General features: G+C 44.4%; 1 protein-coding gene across 1 annotated transcript in view; it reads right to left on the bottom strand.

The window, feature by feature from the left end:
• Positions 1 to 538: 538 nt before the first annotated feature.
• The window catches only part of LOC311003112 (uncharacterized protein), a 20,975-nt gene continuing 4,185 nt past the window's right edge, over positions 539 to 17,328 (bottom strand). Inside the window, exons 7-22 of the mRNA XM_083994797.1 lie at positions 16,357 to 16,416; positions 14,593 to 14,685; positions 10,307 to 10,382; positions 9,245 to 9,300; positions 8,946 to 9,160; positions 7,563 to 7,885; positions 7,391 to 7,481; positions 6,037 to 6,117; positions 5,882 to 5,943; positions 5,562 to 5,709; positions 4,403 to 4,720; positions 3,589 to 3,673; positions 3,303 to 3,418; positions 2,480 to 2,647; positions 2,277 to 2,369; positions 539 to 1,176 (exon numbers count right to left, since the gene is read on the bottom strand). Coding sequence (XP_083850923.1) covers positions 1,051 to 1,176; positions 2,277 to 2,369; positions 2,480 to 2,647; positions 3,303 to 3,418; positions 3,589 to 3,673; positions 4,403 to 4,720; positions 5,562 to 5,709; positions 5,882 to 5,943; positions 6,037 to 6,117; positions 7,391 to 7,481; positions 7,563 to 7,885; positions 8,946 to 9,160; positions 9,245 to 9,300; positions 10,307 to 10,382; positions 14,593 to 14,685; positions 16,357 to 16,416 — 2,111 coding nt within the window. The 3' untranslated portion in view covers positions 539 to 1,050. The remainder of the gene's footprint in view (positions 1,177 to 2,276; positions 2,370 to 2,479; positions 2,648 to 3,302; positions 3,419 to 3,588; positions 3,674 to 4,402; positions 4,721 to 5,561; positions 5,710 to 5,881; positions 5,944 to 6,036; positions 6,118 to 7,390; positions 7,482 to 7,562; positions 7,886 to 8,945; positions 9,161 to 9,244; positions 9,301 to 10,306; positions 10,383 to 14,592; positions 14,686 to 16,356; positions 16,417 to 17,328) is intronic.

The following is a 17,328-nucleotide window of genomic DNA, read 5'->3' as shown; positions in this document are numbered from 1 at the left end:
CTTGCTCTTATAACCGTTGGATGAAGCTGAAGAGACGAAATGGGACAGATACTGCTCGATACAACTGATTATTTAAAGGTTTTCATTTACACTGTAAAACATTTAGTAAAGTAAAAAATAAAAAAGCTCATTTTAAAACTATTCTGTTGAAATGCTTCTTTTTTTTTTAAACCACAAATATCTCTGTGTCTCTATCTCCCTTTGGTTTCTGTGATGTGATTCAATACGTTTAACAGATAATTCAAATAGTTGTACTAAAGTATAGATGCTTGTGTAACCATTGGTGTCACCAGTGTCACCTGCTGTGTTCTTCTGTTCAATCCAAACCTTGTTTTTACATTAAATATGGTTTAGATTTTACATCAAATCATCTTTTATCTTTGTAGCCGAGGAAGAATAATGTAAATATCAAGACACATGGTTGTTATGAGGACTGGGACTGGACATTACAATACAAGAAACACAAGAGGAGCTGCGGCTTCAGCGAGAGGACGACAAACAGAGAATCATCTTTACATCTTTATTCTGCTACATCAGATCAGACACGTACAAAAACACAAAAATATGCACATTAGGTAAAAAACAAAACAGTGTTCAGTCAGAATCTGTAATAAAACCGACAGTTGAAGCAAAGTTGTTGCTTTGACTCCAGAACGACAATAATAAAAAGGCACCTGAGCTGAAGTTTTATTTGTAAAGGCCCGTCTCTTCTTGTTGTGTTCAAGGACCGTCCGGTTTGTGAACTTGTAAAGTTCTGAGCATTAAATAAGTGGTTCGACTGAAAAGTTAAATAAATAAATCTGAGCACAGACTTTAAAGGATCGTTCATCATCCACTCAAACCTTAAAACAGAAACATGAGACACTAACGGATAAAAAGAAAAAGGCTAAAACTTGACAAACCGACAAACACTGATAAAAACATGGCCGTCACTCTGAGCCGCCGTCAGACAGGCGAGTTACCGGCGCCTCAGACTGGTTAATAATAATAAATAAAGGAGGCACAGTTAGCAGCAAGTGGCCGAGGCCGGACCGAGGCGCCGTCGTGGGGTCAGTTTGGCGGCGGCGGCGGCGGCGTCCCGTGGACCCTGAAGCGGTACATGCAGGTGTACTCCGGGTGGCCCCAGTTGGACAAAACCTGCACCTCGATGATCTGGAAGGTCTGCTCGTTCTCCTCCTGTAACAGCACACAAGAGGAAGAAGAGGAGGTTTTACATTCTGTATAAAATCGTGAAAAGACTTAAAGGGACATTCAGCTCATTTCTGCTTCTTGACCTGGCACCTTGATGTCTAACAGTAATGTTAGTAACAGGCTTTGGTCAGAAAAACAGCTGGTTTCTCTACACACCGGTTTCACAGCCCTGATCTAAACGGTCAGTTTAGAAGCTTTGCTCTGGTAGCTGAGGTAACCATGGTAACCATGGGAGCGAGGGCTTGGATATTCACATCACCCGGCTTGTGATGTAATAAGCCGGGTGAAATTAAAACGGCTTGTTAAGAGACACATTTTCTGACTATGGCAGTTTACAAAATGTTGACCTAGTTGTCAAAACTGACGTTTAAGGGGTGAGGAAGCACTCTGGATACACAAACACACACACTAAAACAATGAAAAAGTAAGTTTTGCATAATATGTCCCCTTAAGAGTCATTTAACTGGTAAATTATGCAGTTATAGTACATATTAAACTGCAAAATAAACAAAAATATTCCAGTGCGGAGCGGCGAACGGCGAATAAAAGAAGACCAACTTCTGGTTGTGAGCTCCGGTACGGACTAGGAGCCGTCAGTCTTCCCCCCAAATCAGATTAAAATTTCTAACTTCTCATGTTAAATATTCAAATTATATTTGATATTTTAATTTTTTTTTAGCTCATTATATTCACCTATACCAGTTTATTATTACGTCCTGCGTCCATTAAAGGGCATTCCAACCAAATCTGTCATGTAACATTTGCAACACACTGAAGTTTTACCAACTCAATATGAATCTTCAAGAGGGGAAATCTGAATATTAGAAGTAGTGGAGCAACAGATCGATCGACAAAAAAAGAAGCTGCAGCTCTACGGTGCACATCAACAAAATAGTTTGTTTTATCAACATGTTTACGACCCCGAACGTCGCGACGCACGGTGTTAATCTGCGTCAGTTTCCTCCTTCAAATGTTCTCGTTTTGAAAATAATTTGAATTCTGTCGGAATAGCGGAGTTCGTTCCGACAGCTCTAACGTGGAGCCAAGTCACTGTCGTCTTCTTCCCTGCAGCAGTGAAGACTCACGGTGACGGCGAACGTCTGCAGAGCTTCTCCGTCCTCGTCGTAGGAGTAGGAGCCGAGCAGCTTCCCGCTCACCTGACCTTCATCCTCCAGACCCTGAAAACAAAACAAAACAAAACAGAATCATGCTTCACGTTAGAAACAGAAGAAAACGTCCAGATGTAAAAGACGTTCCCGGTGTTCCCGGCGGCGGCGGCTCCTCTTACGTAGACGTCGAAGCGTCGGGGAGCGCTGCGCAGCGTCCCGCTGGGCGCCAGCGCTTTGGGAATGTGCTCCAGGGAGAAGGAGGAAGGGACGATCGTCATGGAGAGACGGATCACCAGGAAACCCGTGGAGCCTCGGAACGCCCAGCAGTTCCCTGGGTGGACGTCGGGCTGCAGGACGGAGAGGACGGAGAGACAGTGTCCGTTAACCAATGAGGGAGGTGAAGACTCACATGTATCGTATATTGTTATTTTTCATCTTTTGATAGTTTTGTTGTATAGCACACTTATTATTTGCAATAGTTGTGGTTATTTGTACGTTTTTTATATTATTATTAATTTTTGAATTCAAATTTTTCTTTTCTTTTCGTGTCATGCCACCACTGTGTTCCATCCCATATGGGATTACAAGACACTTTTAATGACAAATACAAAAAAAAACTAGACAATCCTTCCTGTTGGTGTTACCTGCCACAAACAGTTTAGGATTACTTTCAGTATTCAACTATATATATCGCTCTTTGTCTTGTTGCCCAGGCCTTTTCAAGAAATAAAGAAAATGCAAATATATTCAACTGAAAAAGATGTTTTAGCTTTTATATGTAAAAACTTACAATATTGTTTAAAGAAAACAAATGGAGGAGATGACACATTTTTAAATAAAAATAAATATGTAAAAACACAAACTGTCCCACATGAGGCAGGTTGTGTGTGTGTGTGTGTGTGTGTGTGTGTGTGTGTGTGTGTGTGTGTGTGTGTGTGTGTGTGTGTGTGTGTGTGTGTGTGTGTGTGTGTGTGTGTGTGTGTGTGTGTGTGTGTGTGTGACCTGGATGACGACCCGAGGAGACTGAGAGAAATACCAGAGAGGAACTCCGAACAGACTGAGCAGCGCCGCCTTCGTCTCGTAGGTCTCGGAGCAGCGAGTGCTCAGCACGCTGCCGCCTGCGGGACCAGAACACAACATCAGTAACAACACTTCTACAGGTTTTCAACCCTGAACTACAGTTAATGTGCAGAGCAACGAGACAGGGAGTAACAGTAACAACAACCACAACAACAACAACAGCAGCAGCCTGGCCCTAGAACACAAACAGACTGAGTTTCTCTCCGACCTCCAGACTCCAGGGCGAAGTCGGCGCGGCCGGTCCGGTCCTCGGAGAAGATCCGCAGAGCGTCGCTCACCATCAGCTGGACGTCCTGAGGAGACGAGGGACACACTCGTTACACACACACACACACACACACATATACATATATAAAACAAAACATTTTAACACAAATAATGAGAAATAGAGAATTTTAAAAATGAAAAATGAAAAAATGCAAATTGCTATTTTTCTCTCTTTTTCCCCCACAGTGTGTACTGAATGATCCTATAGAGACTCCAGTCTTAAAGAATCAGACTTTTCTGTCAATGATTTGATGATTCAGGCTTTAAAGGACAATTCCAGTCAAATCCAACCTGGGGCTCTAGTATCTAATATTTTAGCTCTAACAGAATGAATGTTTAGATTTTCTTTTCAATCTGTTCTGTCTGTCTGTTTCTGCATCACCACAGCAGCGTTTATAACGGGAGCAGACAGATCTGAGGCTGTTTACATCCCATAAAAACAGACAACGTCAGATGTCTTCAAACAGACATCGAGGGGTTTGTTCACTTCAAGAAAGACGACGTGTTTGTAAACGGAGTCAAACAGGAGAAAACTGGCATTTTAAGTCTTCAAACTGGCATTTAAAGGGTTAAAACTCTGAAATGATTGAATGTTTGGTAGTTTTGAGAAGAGCTTATGTTGCTTAAGAGATTTATGCACAAAAAAATGAAAAAAATATTGATATGATGATTTTATAGCAGTTCTTTTGTGCGTCCATTTTTGGACACGAGGGAACCACGAGGTTATCAAAACTGTCATCAAACTGTGACGTCACCTCCGGGGTCAGTGCAGCTCCGCTCGTGTCCCGGACCGGCCGTCTGAGCGGCTGCTTCCTCTGCTGCTGCTCCAGATGTTTCTCCAGATGTTTCTCCAGCTGCTGACTGAGGTTGTTGAGGACCCGGAGCTCCAGCGAGGCCAGCGCCGCCTGCAGCTCGGCCTCGCTGACGTAGCGCTGCGACAGCCACTGCAGCAGCGACTCTGACTCTGGGACGTTGTGATCGTGGTCGAGGTCATCTCTGCTGCTGCTGCTCGCCACCGCCAGCTGGTTCCCGTAGAGCAGAGCCTGGACCTGCTCCCGGACCTGAGCCGAGACCTGAACCAGGACACGAGGGACAAGAAGCTCTGGTCACAACGTACGTCTGTGGTGGTAAATACAGAGACTGTTGATGAAAAACTGTCCCTGAAGGCAACACGCATCAGCGGTTTTACATGAATTTCCCTCTAAAACAACTCTGTGTGGTAACGTTGTGTTATTATCTCATAGCGTGGTGAATGTGCAGCTCACAACTTGTCCACCAGAGCGTTGTGGAGTTGTTGGATTGTGTATTTGATGAGTTTGATGAGGGAAACCAAGAAATTCCATAATGAGCCTCCGTAGCGTAGCTCTGAGCAGCTCACGGCTCTGCTCCGCCGTTCTAAAAACAGCTTGCACCGACAATTAAAGGTAACGAACCTACTGCTATGACTATAGGGGTTATGGCAATGGGCCAATTTGACAAAATGTTGAACTATCCCTTTAAAACTCCAGGTAAAATGGCTTAAGAAAGACAAACGAAATATAATTCATAAGATGTTATGGAGAGAATTACATTCAAACTAAGGAACCAAACTGATATTTTTGAAGAGAACTGGTCAAACTGGCTCAGCTACGCGTCGACTGTAAGACTTGACTTCATATAGATCACAAAGATAAGGTCGAACTAACAAGAAATGTTCTTTCCCTATTTTCAAGCAGCATCTTTATAGTTTTTATGTACAGTATGATGTGCATATGTTGACTTCTGTTTTACTTGATGCACAAATCCTCCCCTCGTCATGTCATGTCACGTTGCATGTTTTGTGCCCAGCCATCACATATGCGTTTGCTACTAAAAGAAAATGAATAAAAAGTAAAAAAAAATTTAAAAAAAGAGAAGCGTCGTCTTCTCTCTCACCGTCTGCTGCAGCCGCTCCGCTCGTCCACAGCTCTCGTCCTCCAGCCTGGACAGACTCTGCAGCTCCCGCCGCAGCTCGCCCAGAGACCCCTCCAACCGGCCCACGTCCGCCAGCAAAGCATCATGGGACTGCTGGTCCACTGCCACGCTGCAGGAGGAGGAGGAGGAGGAGGAAGAAGAGGAGGAAGAGGAGGAGGAGGAGGAGGAGGAGGAGGAGGAGGAGGAGGAGGAGGAGGAGGAGGAGGAGGAAGAAGAGACATTAGCAACAGCCTCAGAGTTTGACGTCGTGTCCACAGCTGAGACGGTCCGGTGCAGCTCACCTGACGGCGGCCGGGAGCGTCGCAGGTGAAGCAGCTTCCTCTTCCTGTCTCCGCTGCAGCTGCTGGAGATTCAAACACATCAAAACTTTATTAAGCTGTAAAACATGAAGACATGAAGAAGAGTTTCCTGCTGTGTGGGCGGAGCTTCTTCTCACCTCCATCTGCTCCGAGAGCGACTGAAGCTGCTGCTCCAACCGCTGCAGCCGAGACGACTGGCTCTGCTGCTGCAGCTGGTCCTGGTGACACCAACCGATTAACGATTATTAACCATTATCGATTACATTTTTAATTATTGTTTTTCCATTTGACAGCAACAGTAAAACAAAACACACTACAAACCTACTGCACCATTAAAAAACAAACAGTCAGCTGCTGAATTACCTCGTGTTGAATCTCACTCTTCACTGCACCTTACATTTGTGTAGTTTAGGTGTAACGTCCAAATTATTATTATTAAATGCATTTTCTATTTTATTTTGTTTGTTTTAGATTCAGTCTTTCACAGTCAAAAAGTAAATAAATAAAACTAATGTCCAAACTTGCAAATAAATGTCCATATTTGGAGTTTATTTCCTACAGAACAAAGATGCAGCTTTGGACAAATAATAATAATAATAATAATAATAATAATAATAATAATAATAATAATAATAGACTCATAATCATCCATACAATCATTGCAATTGATCAGTAATCCATTTTTAAATCATCAATAATCAATAACCTCTCTCTCTTTTCCGAGTATCCGAGTAGTGAAATGGCACTGGGAGGGGGGGGGCGGGGGTCGTTGCCACTACTTTAAAAAAAATCCTAAAGGAAACACTGCACATAATATTGTTTGCACTTGAAAAAAAGAAAGGAATATTTAATTAAATTTTTTTAACTTAACTTTTGTAAATTTTAGTTTCAATTTGTGGAAGAAGAACTTTATTAAAAGCTCATGCTTAGAGTTATGCATGTAAAGAGTTATAATAAAACATTTCAAAATGCATGTGCAACTCGGTTAAATAAAAGTCTGTTGGTCCAGTCAGATATTTTGTCATTGTAGTTTTATTAAAGGGACAACCAGGAGTTTCTATTTGGTTATAAAAAAGTCTCATATTAATGTGGATGAATCTACGTTACCACTTGTTAATGGTCCATTTTAGATAAATCTATGGTTTTGTCTCTATGGTTATTTTGTTATTATTAGTGGTGGTGGAAATGCTGGGCGAGCCGACCAGCGTTTCTTTACTTTCGGTTTCGTGGCGAGTCATGAGAATAACGCCGCCGAATCTCCGTTTATGGTGGGAACTACGACGGTATGTGATCGTCTTCCAACCTCTGACTTTAATTCTTGGTGAATGAAAACATGAGTCTGTCTTGCACCGGTCAAAGAATTTCACGGTGCTGAGGCTCATAAATGTAGTGTGAAAACACTTTGCTTTAACAAAACTCCTCGTTGTCCCTTTAAAATCATGTCTCGTCTCATCCGTAATGGAACATAAATAAAGTATTAAAGTCACTAACCTGCTCCCTCTGGTGTCGGTCCTGCTCCAGTCGTGTCCTGAGCTGATCCAGGTGTCGGTCCACCTGCCCCTTCAGCCACTCCTCCATCACCTCCTCCTTCACCTCCTCCTCCTGCTGCTCCTCCTCTTGGCTCGGCCCCCTGCTCCTCTGCTGCTCCTCCTCTTGGCTCGGCCCCCTGCTGCTCTGCTGCTCCTCCTCTTGGCTCGGCCCCCTGCTGCTCTGCTGCTGCTCCTCCTCTTGGCTCGGCCCCCTGCTGCTCTGCTGCTGCTGCTCCTCCTGGCTCGGCCCCCTGCTGCTCTGCTGCTGCTCCTCCTCTTGGCTCGGCACCCTGCTGCTCTGCTGCTGCAGCTCGCCGTAGAGCAGCAGAACCTCTCTGTGTCTCTGCTCCGCTCGCCGTCCGCCGCCGTCCACCCGCTCCCACAGCGCCGTCAGCCGCCGCTCCAGACGGACCAGCCGGGACGACGACTCCTCTTGCTCCTCCTGCTGCTGCTCCTCCTGCTGCTCCTCCTGCTGCTCCTCCTGCTGCTCCTTCACAGAGCGAGCAGCCTGACAGGAAAACAAGTTGTCTACATGTTAATCTCACTTTATTACACAGTACTATGTAACGTAGTTCTCTGATCTCCGGTCTCCAGCTGTTTGGACGGAGATAAACCGCATCCAAGTGGGAACAGATACGACTAAAAACACCCAGATAACGCAACGAACCAACGCAACAAGTGCAATTTTGCACTTCCTTTTCTCCTTTTCTGCTGATATGACCTCTAACACAAGAAAAATGCCACAGGAACATGTGAAAAGCCCGAAAAACACGATTTTCATGGGAGGGGGTCTTTAAGCTGGCCTGCTCTCCCTGCCTCCCTTGCCTACCAGAAGCTTCCTCCTTCTGCTGTTGTTAACATTTCCATGTTTCTCACATTCTCTGTTGTAAACAGTTTTCTTGTCTGTAACAACATCTATTGCACGTCTGTCCGTCCTGGGTGAGGGATCTTGATTGGTTGATGCGTTTATTCGCCAGGTGAAAGCTCAGAAAAACTAACCTCACTCTAAAAAAGAAGAAATTCAACAAAACACATTCAACAAAACACATCCGCCCACACCAGAGCGCATCGTTCCCAGAATGAGGGAATCAATTAGCTCCATAAAAAGCTTCTTTATAAAAGAAAAATAGATATTTATACAATTGTAGAAACAAATTTGTCTCATTTTGGCTGCGTAACATTCACGGTTGGTGTGAAACGACCTTTAACCTGCTGAAATGATGCAAATCGCCACCTAGTGTTGAAGAGGACAATGTGTTTATATTTTCCTGTTGCATGTGAACTGGGATGAGGACTGAACATCGTCTTTCACATCCTTCAGAAAGTTATTGAAGAAACATCTTATGTCTTAACCTTTAATGTCATTATCTGTAATGTAATCCATATTATGTATCCATATTTTCTTTTATGTTGTTTATGTCTATAGCTTTCTGATGCTTGTACATTATTTTATTGTGTAAATAAAACTAGAAACTGAGCTGGAGTTGGAGTTAACTGAGTCTCCGTCTTGTCTCTACCTCCTCCTCCTCCTCCGTCGTCTCTGCTGCTGCAGGACGTCGTCTGTCCAGCGGCTCCTCGTACAGCTGCACCTCCCTCAGCGCCTCCTCCTCCTCCTCGCCGCCCTCTGATTGGCTCGGTGAGGACGTGAAGCTGTCGGTGTCGGTATCAGAGTCTGTGACGTTCACAGCTGGAAGGACGGAGGGAAAAACCTCTGGAGCGAACCAACACAGGCCTGTGGAGAGGAGAGAGGACATGAAACCTTCAGTCGGGTAGAGGACGGACGGAGAGAAGGAGAGAAGGAACGGAGGAGACTCACCGAGGAAGAGCAGAGGGAGGAGAACCAGGAGAAGCAGGAGCAGCTTCACAGGGAACCTGCAGGAGAAGAACACAGTCGTTGGTTTGGACCGAAAGCTGCGTCAGAGCAAACCCAGAGTACTTTTATCATCAGTAACGACCGAATTCCCACTGAAAATGACTGAATGACTGAGTATTTTATGGGGGGGCGGGACTAGATAAGCTTTAGCTTCTCCCGCTTTCCCTTTCGGCCATGTGTATTGTGTTATCTGAACTAAGATGAAGTGTGATGATGATGATTTAATTGACATGCCCGAAATAAACAAATAAAGTATTGATTCACATTAAGTCAAACGGTTCCACATGTCGGTACCCGAACAAGCTTTCATGTTGCGTGCGTCAGCGAGAGTGGATACAGTCTGTCTGATGTGAATATTCACGTCCTCTAACCCCTTACTCTCATCTCTCTCGTCCCTCATTTGAATAAAGAAGCGTTACCGTTTTACACCAGCGACTGAAAAACAGTCATCTGTCCTTTACAAATGACATCGCAGACCGTTATGAGAATCGCTACCAGAGAATCAACACGTGAATATTCTCCGGTCGCTTCTCTTCAGTCGGCACCCTGCAGAGTTTGTGCTGCTCACTTGGTTTCACTTGTTTTTATTTCACACAGAAATTCCTGATGGCTGTAGGAGTCTCTCCGTGTTTCTCCTTCTGCCTCAGTGAAAAAGGAACATTTAGATGATCGTCTTATAAACTATTACATTTTACTTTTTTTTTTTATTGAATGATTATTCAATTATTCGAAAATCATTTCCCGCCCCTACAACGTAAAATACTCTTAAAGCCTGAGGAGTTGTGATGTTGTTGAGAAATAAATAATCAAACTTCAGAATTTCAACTATTCTTTTAACTTTTTTATAGACAAAATAACTTTAATGACCACACACACACAAAAAGGACCAAAAACAGAAACCGTTGTCGAGTAGCAGCACCGTATTGGCCCACACACACACTCTGGTTACCATGGTGACAGGACATTAATTAAATAAATAAATAAAAGCAAACAAATCAAACGTACCGAGTCTGGAGGAAGCTGCTGGTCATGTGACGCCATCGTCTGCCAAACCACCTGGACAGCTCACCTGCTGTTTTACCTGTGCACACAAACACACACACACACACACTCTCAGGACACGCCCACAGGTGTTGTCATGGTAACTGCCCACACCTGGACCAGACATTGGGTCGTGAGTTTTACATTTTCTGTTCCCCGACTCTGAGCAGAATGTGGTTTACTCTGATTTAAAGATGTTCAGTCTGAGGCTCTTTAACTCATCTATGAAATAATCTCTGACATGCCGAGACATGACTAATTTACCATAGAACAACACAGAAACATGTAGTTTTAGTGTTTAAACCAGGCCACTGCAGCTCTGAGCTGCTCCTCCATCTGTCACTCAGCAGCATAGTTTTCCTTCACTACAAAATCTTACCAAGAATATTTGTCTCATTTCTAGTCAAAATCTCATTTTTAGTCAAAACAAATCTCATTCTACTTAAAATAAGACTCATCACATAAAAAGCAGCTTGTTTTTAGACACTTTTTACAAGCAGATTTTCACTTGAAATAAGTAGAAAAATCTGATAGTGGAGCAAGTTTCTCTTTCTTATTACAAACACAAAAAACTTGCTTTCACTGGCAGATTTTTCTACTTATTTCAAGTAAAAGTTTGTTTATGAAAATGATCTAAAAACAAGTTCATTTTTAGGTGATGAGTCTTATTTTAAGTGGGAAGAGATTAGTTTTGACTAGAAATGAGACAAATATTCTTGGAAAGATTTTGAGATTTTGCAGTGTTAGTGGGGTCTGAGCTCTGGGAGCTGATGTCACCATGTGATCAATCATTTTCCAGGACATTTGACTTATTTTCTCATTTTCCATGTGTTTTTCCCATGACTGGAAAATTGGTCAACCATTTTCCAGGTTTTCCAGGATGCGTGGGAACCCTGAACAACAACAACATGCAGAGGTCACGTCAAGAGGAAGCAGCTGAACCCGCTCTCCACACCGAGAAGCAGCAAGCACATGAAGCTCCGACACCAACGAGCTGCAGCTCAGGACAGAAGCACCAAGGGGGGGGGACTAAAGAAGAGACTGTAACACTTTACTTGAATAGGTATCCATCAGATTGACATAACACTGTCATAAACATCAATGAATACTTCTGACAGCTGTGGTTAAGTGTCATTCGGTAAGTTATGTCACTTTGGATGCAAAGTTGACATTGTTTGAGATGTTTTTGTTCTGACAACTTGACATAACAGGGTATATACAGGAATCTTGAAGTTAATTTCAATACCTTTCTAAGACTTTTTCAAGACCTTCTCAATATTTTTTTAATCCGTCACCGCCAATTCAAGCTGTAACCATTTAGTTTGTGATAAAGACTATAAAGCACTATGATACAACAGAATTCAAAACAGGCTGGGGGCGCCATGTGACATATGGTGCGTTTGTAATATGCACTGGGAGCGCCAGAGCGTACTTTGTGCCTCTGAATTTCCGCCCGAGTGCGCTTTGTTTTTTAATAAAATGAATACATTCACACACTTTCACAATGTTTTTTAGGACTCAAACTTGGACAGCTAATTCAGGAAAAAGATACCTTCAAAATGTAAGACTTTATAAAGTCGTGAAAAGACTTTTTAATACTTTTTAAAGCAGTACTAAAGAACTTTCAGTTTTGGTTGAGTTTGGCGGCGCCTGTGGACCAAAGCGGTAGTGTTTTGCCTGAAGGAAGACTCCATTTCCCCTGAACACTAGCGTGAAGCCCTGTAAATATCCTGCATTAAAATTAACAGAAGACATCAAAACTAAGTTTCTGTTTCCAGTGGATCATTTCAAAGTGAAAACACAAACATAATCCATTGCTAAAGTGCCGTTTTGCCTGTTCCCTCCTTGTTGTGACTCGCAAAAGTGAAAGTGAAAGTAAAGTGAGAGCAGGGTTCCTACCATGCTCCTCAAAGCTGCTTAGTGCCAGAGAAAGAGATACAGACCATAATGATACAGACCCCCTCAGACCACGACAGAGGTGTCATTCAACTTGTTGTAAGTCGATGTATCATCACAAAAGTTATGAAAATATTTTATGAAGGTTGAAAAGTTACTTAGTGCTGGTTTAAGGGTCTTAATTTTCCCAAAATTGATTTATCACCTTTTAATACTTTTCAAGACCCCGCGGATACCCTGTTTAAACTGTCATAGCAGACCTAATGGCCAAACTTTAAAAAATTATGTCAAGTTGTCAGAACAAAAACATCTCAAACAATGTCAACTTTGCATCAAAAGTGACATAACTTACCGAATGACACTTAACCACAGCTGTCAGAAGTATTCACTGATGTTTATGACAGCTGTTATGTCAATCTGATGAACACCTATTACAGTAAAGTGTTACCGAACAGACGTTCTTAAAGTAAGACGCTAACGGCGGCGAGGCGGCGTTGACCTGCAGAGCGTCCGGCGGCGCTCCGTGAAGGAGAAGGAGGAGGAGAAGAACAGAGTTTCCTGGTGAGGAGCCAGAGGTCGGCGGCTGCTCTCTGGATCAGCTGACAGAGGCAGGAGGCTGAGAGGAGGACGCAGGGCGTTACCACGGCAACACTGACATCAGCTGCCTCGACTCAACTCAACTCTCTTCCAACGTGAGAACAACACGATCAGGACTCGGATTCACAAAGATTTATGAGACTAAACAGTTGTTGCTCTTAGTGACGATGTGAGATTTTTCCCCCCCGAGGTTGTCAGGTTCAGACGATGCGATTTCGGTTTTTAGTCGAGAGAAAGCCGGTAAAACGTGGGTCAGGTGAACAATACCACATCGCCATGACAACATATTGTCACGTGTATTGTTTTGCCTCGTGCTGACGGACCACTTGTTCATGCCGTTACGTGAAGCGGCTGGCCGGCTGTTGTCCGTCCGCCCAATTTCACGTGAATGCAGCATGAAAAATACGATTGAGTTGCTTGTGATATACAACCACAACGCTAGATGGAGGAATTCCTACACAATGTTCCTTCAATGAAACTCTGACAGAATCGTTTTTAAGCAGCATAGCATCGTCTGACCTGCGCTGCATCAGCCGACCTTAGTCCTCCTGTGTAACTTTGGAAACGTGTCGACGCCCCGATGAGTTGATGACATAAGGAGCGAATTAAAGCAGATATCAGTGGAATGTTTTTGTTAATATAAGTCCTAAATAGTCCTATTTTCCGTCAGCAATCACTTACATGAAGTATTTCAGCCTAAACACGAGTCTCTCCGTCACTCTGCTCTGCTGTAACCCGAGGAGAAAATTTTCCTTGTGGGATACAAGTGTTATCCAATGAGGAGAGAGAACGGCATGAAGGGCTGTGTGTGCAGCCAAGGGATGCGCGTGAATGTGGTGACGTAGCACGAGGACCAATTGATGCCTGACAAGGGCGGGGGCTGCTAACTCATGGTGCGTTCAAAGAAACTCGTACTTTGTGTTTTTCCTTCCTGTGAAGTCATACCAGTTCGATCTGGTACGAGTTCACGGGTCGGAAGTTACGAGTGGCCGTTATAGGGAACTTTCACAGACAACAGGATGGTAAAAACACGAGCTACGGGTTACCTGGAACGCTACCAAGTCGTAGTTGTGACTTGAAGCTGTAACTTACGGTTTCAAAAGCCTGCCTTGAACGCAGCATTAGCCGAAACGGCCGTGAAGCTGATATCTGCTTTAAGTATATTTTTTGGCTTTTTCCCTTTATTCGATAGTCCACAGTATAGATAGACAGGAAAGGGGGAGGCAGAGAGAGGGGGAATGACATGCAGGAAAGGTCTGCCCGACGCGGGATTCGAACCGGGGACGCCTGCAGTGAGGACTGTAGCCTCCACATGGGGCGGCCGCTCTACCCACTGTGCCACGCACCGCCCCACACAGTTAAACAGTTAATGTGCGTCCCTTTACCACAACTTATTTTCTCTGGCCATACAAGCGAGACCAGTGACAGCTGACTCATCATAACAGAATCCATGCATCTCCTCGAGTCATGAAATAAATGATGTGTAAAACGTTTTGCTTCCTGTTACTGGTGCGGATAGAGCTCACACCAGAAACAAACAGCTCTAGAGTTCACATGAGAGCAGAGAGAGAGCCAAACGAACCGCACTGAGGAGAGAAACAACGCTGCGAGGTTCAGTTCAACCGGACTAAACAAGGCTGGTGTGAACGTGACCTGAGATGAGATTCCTTACTGGGAATGTTTAGGCCGAGTTAGGAGTTCTCTAATAGGAGTCTTTGTGAATACGAGTCCTGGTCTGAGATCTGTTGTGAGTGAACCTGTGAGAAGCGTCACGCTGCACATCAGCATCAACACAGAGGAGGCCAGTGAGGAGGAGGAGGAGGAGGAGACGAAGGCCTCTCGGTCTGGACCTGAAGGTCAAAGGTCACACACATCAACAAACACCTGTGAACATCTGTCTCACATCTGTCTCCAGTTACGGCACCAAACCACCACAACACAGCAGCAGGTGCTTTATGAACCGCTCTCCTCTGGTTTCACCCTCAGTCCTTTCCACTGCGTTGTGTATTGTATATCTTTTAAAAAAAAAAAACAGATATACAGTCCTTTTCTATCTGTGGAGACGGTAAAACTGTCTTTTTCTAGAGTCTTTTGTGTAGATTTTATTGTGGTTTTGTTGTTTTACCTGTCATCATCATCATTGTACAGCAGTGCTGTCGCCCTCTCTCCTACAGTATGGTACTAGACATTTAAACAACAGACACTAAAGGTGACACCGTTTGCTCGTTTCGGGACAATAAAGGTTTACTTTAGTTGTCTGTCCACTTATTACTACTACACGTCTTTTACTGACTTATTCTCTTTTTTCCAGCTTTGTTGACGCTTTTTCAAATAATCCTGGGTTGTAAAAATGCCAATTTGATCGTCACGTATTTGTTTTATCGCAAAGTCGTCTGTTAACTTATCACATCTTTTAATACCACCACCACTACTACTACTACTACTACTACCACTACTACTACTACTCACACATCTTTTATTTATTCTCTCTTTGTCTTTTTTTTTTTTTTCAACGTTCCCGTCAACGTTCCTGCAGCAGAGACACTAAACGGCCTCGGCCACGTAGAAACTAAGGTTGTATTCACACCTGCAGTGTTGGTGCGCACTAAATTTGGTCCAGTTTGGGTCAGTGTGAAAGCACATCACACTCTAATGCACCAAAACTAGTGCAGCCTGAGGAGGTGGTCTCGTCTCGTCTCGGTTCGGCTCCAGCTGAACTCTGGTGCACTAGTTGATGTGTGAAAGCAACCGCACTCTGGTGCGAGCCAACTGCCAGGCCAACTCAACAAGTTTGAGCTAAACGCGCTGCCGTAGTCACTGACAACGGGTTAACGCAGCGGGGAGACCGCCCGGTGCTCCGGTGCTGCGGAGCTCTGTCCCCACAAACGAAGCAGCAGCAGCAGCAGCAGCAGCAGCAGCAGCAGCAGCAGCAGCAGCAGCAGCGGGGCAGCCGGTCGGTGTGTGTCCACTGAGTCGCTCAGACACCGGACAGGTCGGCGGGTCCGTCCCTCGGGTCCGCGGAGCAGCTGGTTACCGTGGTTACCGAGCAGCAGCAGCAGAGGTCCGCCGTGTTTAACGTTTAACCGGGAACTAACGGGACCGAGCTGGGTGAACGCAACCGGAAACCAGCCGGAAGTACCAAACAGAGTTATACATGCAAACAATATAGAAATAAATGAGCAGAGCTACTAACAACCGGCCCTACTGAGTCTCCATCATTAAAGTTTTATCAATCAGCGCTTCCAGATTCCAACCGGTAGTCATGGAGACAGGAAGCTCTCCAAGTTTGGTGCCGAGTGATAAAAAGCAGGTGTGAATGCAACCGCACTAACTGAAAAATGAAACAATGAATCATTTTAACATTTGGTGCTGCACTAAACATGTGAAAACACCCTAAAACTACCGGCAAAGTTCCTGCAGTGGAAACGGCGCCTTGTGGTCTGAACGGGACCGGGAGTCTGACGGGGAGGAAGAGGAGGAGGAGGAGGAGGAGGAGGAGGAGGAGGAAGAAGAGAACTCACGGTGAAGCTGCTGCTGCTCCGAGGTCGACTCCTTCATGACTTCACTCTGACCCGATCCAGCTGCAACACAGAGAAGAAGAACAAGAAGAGTCAGGACTCACCAGGACTGAGACACGTCACCACGACGACGACGTCCAAGTCCAACTCTGAGTCCAGGACCAGACCGACACACACACACACCAGACACACAGATTTGCATTTCACCGTGGTAACAGGCAAAGTGAAGCCCATTTGTTTAGAGGGAAACTCTGAGAGGAGTGATGAAGATTCAACATCTAGGAACCAGAACCAGGTGCAGTCAGTACAGGAGGAACCTTCAGGGGTGGAGGGAGGAGGAGGAGGAGGAGGAGGAGGAGGAAGAGGAGGAGGGGGGAGAAAAAGAAGAAGAAGGGGGGAGGAGCAAGAGGAAGAGTAGAGCACTGGAGAGTAACGACACCACCATTGACTCCCGTGGTAAGGGTTTAAGGGTTTAAGGGTTTAAGGGTTTAAGGGTTTAAGGGTTTAAGGGTTTTGCGCCCCTAGTGGCAGGATATGGGTGTTGCAAAAGCGCCCAGAAAACCCATTCACTCCAATGTATGTGTGTTGCCCACTTGCTGCTAAATTGATGAAAACTGCCGTGTTTTTGTTTTTAGGTGTCTTGGTCATATCAGATTATACTTATAATTTGTTTATTACAAAATGTAGATTGAAACATTAATGTAGACAACTGTTTTTGTATTTTTGTTTTACTGGCCTAATGTTAATGTTTATCTGTAAAGGATCCTCAATGATGCTATTAATGTGGGTGATCTAGAAATGGCAAACAAACACTGCATATCTCCAAAATCAGGCAGGTTTCCAAGATGCAAAGTTGCCTACTCATTTTAATGTAACAATTGCCGATGGCAACCGGTGTCAAAAAGGAAAAAAGGAAGAAAAAAAAAAACAATCGATCACCATGGCAACGAACGAAGCGTCGATTTTTTGGGGTCA

This window comes from Trachurus trachurus, assembly GCF_905171665.1.
Source record: "Trachurus trachurus genome assembly, chromosome: 19".
Lineage (NCBI taxonomy): Eukaryota > Metazoa > Chordata > Actinopteri > Carangiformes > Carangidae > Trachurus > Trachurus trachurus.
This window is presented reverse-complemented; position numbering and strand designations above follow the sequence as displayed.